This window comes from Chelonoidis abingdonii, chromosome 11 (assembly GCF_003597395.2).
Source record: "Chelonoidis abingdonii isolate Lonesome George chromosome 11, CheloAbing_2.0, whole genome shotgun sequence".
In the NCBI taxonomy this organism is placed as follows: domain Eukaryota; kingdom Metazoa; phylum Chordata; order Testudines; family Testudinidae; genus Chelonoidis; species Chelonoidis abingdonii.
Window position 1 is genome coordinate 24,796,162 of NC_133779.1, and position 7,763 is coordinate 24,803,924.

A 7,763-nucleotide genomic window follows, 5' to 3' on the forward strand; every position below is an offset into this window, starting at 1 on the left:
AATGCTTCTCATCTGATCTGGCCCCTACTTTATCCTCTTCCAGCCTCTCTTCCTGACGAAAACTAGAAAAATCTCTATCACTAGATTCTTATCTAAGACAAGTCTCTGTCCCATCCACAAGCTCCTCTGCAGCAATTGGCTTTCCCCCCCATCTCTTAGTTTAAAAACTGCTCTGCAACCTTTTTAATGTTAAGTGCCAGCAGTCTGGTTCCACTGTGGTTTAGGTGGAGCCCATCCTTCCCTGTATAGGCTCCCCCATCCCCAAAGTTTCCCCAGTTCCTAATAAATCTAAACGCCTCCTCTCCACACCATCATCTCATCCACACATTGAGACTCTGAAGCTCTGCCTGCGTACCTGGCCCTGCGCATGGAACTGGAAGCACTTCTGAGAATGCCACCACAGAGGTCCCAGATTTCAGTCTCTTTCCTAACAGACTAAATTTGGCCTCCAGGACGTCTCACCTACTGTTCCTTACATCACTGGTGCCAACATGTACCATGATCACCAGGTCCTCCCCAGCACTACACATAAATCTATCGAGATGCCTCGAGAAATCAGCAATCTTTGCACCAGGCAGACAAGTCACCATACGGTTCTCCCAATCATCACAAACCCAGCTATCCTTGTTTCTAATGATCAAATCACCCATTACTAACAGCTGCCTTTGCTTAATGACTGCAGCTCCCTCCCTTGACAAGGTAACCTCAGTGCAAGAGGTTACCCCAACACCATCTGGAAGGAGGATCCCAATTATGGGAAGATTTCCCTCTGCTCCCATTGACTGCCCTCCTTCCCTGGGCCTTTCATCCTCCTCAATAGCGCAGTGGCTGTCTGGCCAGAGGTGGGAAAAATCTACAAGTGTCCCAGAAAGCCTCATCAACATACTTCTCTGCCTCCCTTAGGCATCTCCAGTTCCACCACCCAGCCCTCCAAAGCCTCCCTACAGTCTCTGAGGGCAGGAGCTCCTTGCACTGAATGTACATGTAAACCACCCACCACAGGGTAGGTAATCATACATGCTACATTGAAAGCAATAAACAGGGTAGCCCCCACTCTGCTGCTGGGCTTCTGCCTGCAGTCTCTCCTACAGCTACCTAGGTTAACAACAGGGGTTTTGTTCAACCAAGAAGTTTGTATTATAGCTTAAATGTTTTAAAGACTGGCAAGAGAACCTCGCCCCCTTCCCACTCCCCTTCCAAACTCCCTCATGAAACTCCCCGTTAGCAGCCCTGTTTGAAAGCTCCCTGGTCGCTTGCTCACTGCTTTACAAAGCACTCCCCTATCACATACCCCCTGCCCCCCCCCTGCTGTGAGACTCCCAGGGTAGGGGCTGGGAGCACCCCCAGGACCCCAGCCCTGACTCCTGCACCCCCTCCCACATACCCAGCCCTCACACCCATGCTCTGACTCCTGCACCCCCACACACATCCTCACCCCACCCTGAGCACCAAATATGGGAGCTCCTGCACAAGCCCCCACATTGCCATCTGCATCCCTCGCACCAAATGGGAGCTGCCCCAAGTAAGCACTCCACGCCCCAACCTAAGCCTCCACCCCCAACCCTGAGCCCCCTCCTGCATCCTAAAACCTGGCCAGACCCTGCACCCCAATCTCCAGCCTGCCCTCCTGCACCCTCCCAGACCCTGCCCCCAGCCCTCCCTGCAGAACACCCTGCCCTCCCTGATCCTGCACCCCAGCCCTTACTCCTGCACCCCTCCCACACTCCCGGTTCCCTGCCTTCTGTCCACCACCCATGACTCCTGCACCCCCACACAGCCTCCCCACCCTGACTCCTGCCCCCCCCCCATCCCCACCTGCATTGCTCGCATGAAACAGGAGCTGTCCCAGGTAAGCCTCCAAACCCCAACCCCCTGCCCCAGCCCTGAGCCCCCTCCCACACTCTAACTCCTGGCCAGACCCTGCACTCCAACGTTTTTAATTTTTTTTTTTTTTTTTTATAAAGGGCTCTTATCCAAAGCACTTTACAATAGTTAGCTAACAGTACAAACAGTATTTGGAAAGATCATTAGTGGTGCACTGAGACGTTCAGCGATTTTCAAGTGGTCTGTGGAAAACTCAGACAACAAAAACAATCAAGGTACCTCACTTTATCCTCATTTACTTCCTATTACTTATAGGAGGAGAAGAAGGAAAAAAATGAAAAATGGGGGTGGGAGGGAAATAAGAGAGAATGTTCTTTTCTTGCCTGGGTCCCAAGGAGGGACCCCTAAAATGAAGCTGAGCACAGGGCCCCACTAACGCTAAATCCGCCACTGAGCTTCCTTCTCTGGATACCCCCAGCCAGCATTCAAGGACACACAGAGTGTCTGTGTGATAAGTAACCCTGGAGCAGCAGCTCTGCTCCAGCAGCCTGCTCGTTACACCCCAGGCATAATTGTGGTCTGGGGAGAAGGCTCAGGGTTTGAGCGGTCAGGGGTAGGAAGCTTCTGCTGGTTATGCCGCACCTAACCCTCAGTTTTACTTGAGCAAACAGGAGATATTTGACACTGTGCGATACGGCTCCTGTGCTCTGTTCCCAAAGTGTTCTAGCAGCAGGGGAGGGTCTCTGGTAGTGTGTGTGCGTCACTGGCATATTGGGGTGATGCTGAAACAGGGCAGAGTAGAGGTGGCATTGTGGGGCTGGCATGAACCATCTCTCTTCTTTTCCCCTTCCAAGAACCGAGGGGACAGGAACCCTTACCCAGCGAGGTCACATTCTCATAGTTCTCCTGCATGACATCCCTGTAGAGGGCTCTCTGAGTGGGGTCCAGCAGAGCCCACTCTTCCCTGGTGAAATACACAGCCACCTCCTCGAAGTCACCGGCCCCTGAAAGAGCAAGAGTCCAACACTCAGGACCTGCTGCCCCTCACTCACAGCCCCCTGTACATGGGGGACAGGAGCCAAACAGAAGCTCTGGGTGGATTGCAGTCAGAGTCCCACCCCCACCCTGCTCAGAGCATCCAGGAAACACCAGAGTGAGGGGATGAAGAGAGAGCCCCTCCTCTCTCCAGCAGAGCCATCACACACCTACTAGCCACAGACTGATTCAGGAGATGGAGCCCCTAGCAGGGTCCAGGGACAGCTCCCTGGTAGGAAGCCCAACACCCTCCCCATTCTGAAGCTGGATGTGAAGGGAGGGGAATCTCCCCTCAGCCTCACTGGTGGGTGCCCCCTTCATATCTCACAGCAGCCGCTGGTTAGGCAGGTCGGGCTCCAGCACTGGGAGTCTGGTCAGTTTTCCCAGCCCCATGGAGCTGGGTTATTTTCTGCTCCACAAACTAGAGCATTTCCACCGCCGAAACTCCTGGGTCTGTTCCTAGAATCTAGGCCACTTATTACTATAACTCCCAGCAGGTTTCACACACCCCTGTCCTCCTCCCTTTCTCCACCCTGTGCATTTCCTGCAAACCAGACTGTGCAAACCTTCCCATCGTCCGGTGTATTTGCTGTCCTCTCCCTCCTGGAGGAACCCACCAGCAACCCCTGATAATACCTACCTGAACTGGCTCCTCTGCAGCCATTTCTCTCCCCTGTCCAACGAGAGGACGGGATGAACTGGAGCGAAACATGGACATTATTCCACAGCCTGGCAGGGTGAGAAGGGCAGTTGTGGAGCTTTCAGAACAGGCTTTAATTCATTTCACAGCATGAGTCCCCCAGGCCCTTTCCCCGCAGACAGACACCCTAGAGTCTGCCATGCTGAGAAAGGCTTGATCTCTGTGTAGAGTGTAGCCCTGGCCCTCCTGCCAGGCTAAGCCCACAGAGACATTTTTAAACCTCCCATCTCCCTCCCACATCTCATAACAAAGTCTCTGAACACAAGGCTAGAAAAAAGCAGAACCAAAGGAGTCACTGTGGGGGATTCCCTCAGACACAGACCCCACGGCAGCCACACCCCAGCAGGGGGAATATGGAGTCAGGAACTGGATTTTCCTCTGTCTGTTTCTCATCTTTTCCACAGGAAGTGACTCTATCCAGGGTGCAGCAATACATCTTTCTGGGCAGATTAGAGATCTGGAAATCTCTCTCCAAACTCTTCTCTCCACGGCCCCTTTCAGTCTCTTTCTCTTTCTATCTCCTTTTCCCTGTCCCCTCTTCCTGCCCGTCTGGTAGGAAAGTCCATTCCTGGGTAGTTTGCTCCCCATGGCTGGATTTTTATCCTGCAATTGCTAATGGGAAGAAATGAGGAGGGTCTGTTTGTGTGAGTCATTTTAAGGCCAGACCCCAGCATTTTCCCTTCGTTCCTTTCAGTTACTAGGAATGTCTGGCTCAGAATTTAGTATTAACAGGACCCAGGGCTGCCCTAGGGGCTAGGACCAGCCGGAGAAAGCCATCCTCTGGGCCAGGCAGAGAAGAAGCTTTAATTAAGGTCACTTCCAGCACAGAACCCCACTGGGGGAGCAGCAGCTGCCAAGCCTGGTCTCCCAGATCACAATGGAGGCTGCAGCGTCTGACCCAGGAAGCTGAACCCAATATCCTGAGCAGAGAGGGACAGAGCGTTTGAGCAGCTTCCCTCCTGTAGCTCTCTGGGGAGAGCAGCTAATGAGAGCCCCTCCTCACAGGGAGAATTTGGTGATCTCATTTGCCCCACTGTCCCATCTGGAGTCACTCCTTGTCCTTCCATACAGTGACTCTGGATTAACAATGGTCTCAATGACACCAGATTCAGAAAGAATGAGTCCAGAATGCTGTGGAAAAGACCATCGCGTGTGGCAGCCGCTAACCCCTTCCCACCTCCCTCACCCCCAGATAGAGAACAAGACTGGGGGCACAAAATTTTCTAAACGGAACCAAAAGTTCCTGCAGTTTTCAAAAGAGGAGAAAAAAAAAATCTGTGATTTCACACTAACAGTGTTTGATAAGTGGATAGAAAGTTATCACAGTGACAGGGCATGTGACTGGGGAATGCCGGGCAGTGCTTGGAGCCAGGACTCTGGCACAAGTTGATCAGAGAGAAGGATCATGGTTAGTAGAAGTTCCCACAGCCAGGGGCCCACCAGATATTCCCTGAGATACAGCCCCCAGAGTCCCTGGCCAGAGACCCCAGATACCCCTCAAAGCCCCACCAGCCAGGGAATCCCCACCAAACCATGACTGTCAGGTTGGGAATCCCAAAGGGTTCCCCCCACCAAGAGCCCCCAACAGCCAGAGACCCACCTACTGGCAACTCAGTTCCTCACTGCCTGCCTAGGACCACCTCCCCACACCACCACCAGCAGGATCTGCCCTGCCATTTGTCTGGGACCTCCTCCTCCACCCAGCAGGACCCCTTGATGCTTTACAGTGGGACCCCTCACTCTGCTTGCCTGGCATCCCCTAACCTAGCGCTGGGGACAACCCTCGCCCCCCCCCAGCTCTGCACACTGGGCATGGCAACAATCCAAGGAGCCAGCTGGCGAAGCCCAAACAGAGCCCCTGGCACAGCACCAGGCTCCCTCTAACTCCCTGTCCCGCCCCCCCCAAGAGACACCCACCCCTGCTGTTCTGCAGCCACCAGGCCCCCAGCGATACCCACCTGCAGGACCCACAGCCTCAGGGATGGGCACATCACAACCACCCCCTGAAACCTCAAAACCTCCAGAACCCACCAGCCTAAGGTACCCCCTGCCCAGCCACCCAGAGGCCTCCCCCTATCACAATGCCCCTTCAGCTGCAATCTCCCCACACAGCCCCACCCCCAACCCAGCAACACTGTTACCTCACAGTGTGTGATAAGTGGATAGAAAGTTATCACCGCCCCTTGCTGGCCAGTCACACAGGCAGAGGGAGCCCTGGGGGTTGCTTTTTTAACAGGACAGTGGAAGGCCTGGAAGGCAAGAAAGGTAAGAAATGTCCGTGGCCTGTCACTAGCAAATAATGGCCACCGTGGATCCACCCCAGAGGTGGCTGCATCTTAGCACAGGGGGAATCAACCCCTCACACAGACCCTTTGTCATGGAGTTTGAGATACTTCTGGACCCCTGTCATGGTACAATCCCCACTCTGAACCTTAGCGTCCAAGAGATGGGGCACCAGCATGAATTCCTCTAAGCACCAGCTGGGAACCACTGATCCCCAAACAGGGGGAGGCCTTTGGCTTTGATGGGTATTAAAGATGTGGCTGGTCCTCTTTCATCGGCAAACATTTTAACAGAGATAAAGGGGGGAAGAAATGGTTCTCAAAGGAGAGGGGAAAGATCAACACTGGGAAATTTAACCCCCTGTGACCTCCACGATGGGGAAGGACTCAGGGCAACAGCCTTCCTCCACGAAAGGAGAAGTTGCTGGGATTGAGGAACATGGGGAACAGCCCCAAACATGAATTTGTATCGAGGGAGAGAGGCGAGGGGCACAAACAGGGACAGGATTCAATTAACGAGCCCCCTTCCCCCACCCACCACTTCCCCCCCTCAGGAATTTCCTGGAAGCACAGAGACAGTTCAACCCCCCCTCCATGTCCCACTGACCTTCCGCCCCCTGCAACTCCAGCTTCTCCCCCGCACACGGCGCTCTGCGGGCAGCCCAAAGCCCTTTGAATCCCGGCCCATGGCTGCTGATTGCCCCCTACCCGGACCCCTGTCTCAATTGCCCACCAGGACCCCCAGCTCCTAACACCACTGGTCCTTGTCCCCTAATACCCCTCTCGGGACCCCTGCCCCTAACTGCCCCTTGGAATCCCAGCCCCTATCTAAGCCACCCTTCTCCTTGTCCTCAACTGCCTCCTCCTGAGACCCCCTCAACTTTCCCCCAGGACCCCACCCCCTACCTGTCCCCTGATAAACCTCTGGGACTTCCGTACCTATCCAACTGCTGCCTTTCCCCTGACTGCCCCCCCGAACCTCTGCCCCATCCAACCCCCCTGCTCCCTGTCCCTTGACTGCCCCTGGAACCCCCTACCCCTTCTCCAACCCCCAGCCCCCTTACCATGCCACTCAGACCAGTATGTCTGGCTCCGCGCAGCTCCAGACACATTGCTGCCATGCTCCCCTCCACGGAGTCCACAGCTGCCCCCCCTCCCAGCACCTGCCTTCCAGATCTGAACACCTCAAAATTCAGGCGTGCTCAAGCTCAGTTTGGGCAGCTGTTACTTCATTTGTCCCAAATCAAACATACTGATCCACTGTAACCTCCTGTAGAAACAGTAGGATAAAATTGAGCAAGAAATGCTTATTACAGGGGTTGGCAACCGATGGCACGCGTGCCGAGCCAATTTTTAATGGCACACAGCTGCCTGCTGAAACTCCGTGTGTCATTAAAAATCCTGCCGATGCGGCAAGCCCCGGTGTCCGCGGTCCCACACCAGAGCGCTGGCTGAGCGCAGCAAGCCACCGGCCCCTCTCCCACCTTCCTGCAGAACCCTGCCGCCGCCCGCTGGGGCAGCGCGCTCCCGGGGGACAGCGTTTGGCTCTGTCGGGAGGGAAAGACACTCCCCGCTCACCTGGAGCCCTGCTGTGGCGCACACAGCACTCTGAGGGACGGGGCGGAGCAGGGCTGCGTGCAGGGTGGTGGCGGCAGCGGCAGGGCGCCAGGTGAGCGAGAAGCCTCATGGTAAGAGGGCCGGCTCCGGGGCTGGGTGGGGGGTTAGCTAAGGGGTGGGGGCAGTCAAGGGACAGGGAGAAGGGTGGGTGGGATCTCGAGGGGTGGTTAGGGGTGAAGGTCTCTGGAGAGGGCAGTCAGGGAGCAGGGGGGTTGGATGGGGCATGGGAGTCCCGGGGTCTGTTTGGGGGGTTGATAGGGGTCAGGGCAGCCAGGGGACAGGGAGCAAGGAGGGTCCTGGGGAAG

At 55.3% G+C, this 7,763-nt stretch overlaps 3 protein-coding genes across 4 annotated transcripts in view; 2 read left to right on the forward strand and 1 right to left on the reverse strand.

Moving 5' to 3' along the window:
* Positions 1-5,329, reverse strand: part of LOC116816556 (uncharacterized) — a 568,924-nt gene extending 563,595 nt beyond the window's left edge. The window contains 3 exon segments of the mRNA XM_075070356.1: positions 2,703-2,828; positions 3,500-3,588; positions 4,853-5,329. Coding sequence (XP_074926457.1) covers positions 2,703-2,828; positions 3,500-3,588; positions 4,853-4,896 — 259 coding nt within the window. The 5' untranslated portion in view covers positions 4,897-5,329.
* The window catches only part of LOC116836048 (uncharacterized), a 616,551-nt gene that overhangs the window by 471,010 nt on the left and 137,778 nt on the right, over positions 1-7,763 (forward strand). The gene's annotated exons all lie outside the window — the stretch shown is intronic.
* The window catches only part of LOC142047422 (uncharacterized), a 423,729-nt gene that overhangs the window by 349,658 nt on the left and 66,308 nt on the right, over positions 1-7,763 (forward strand). The window lies entirely within an intron of this gene.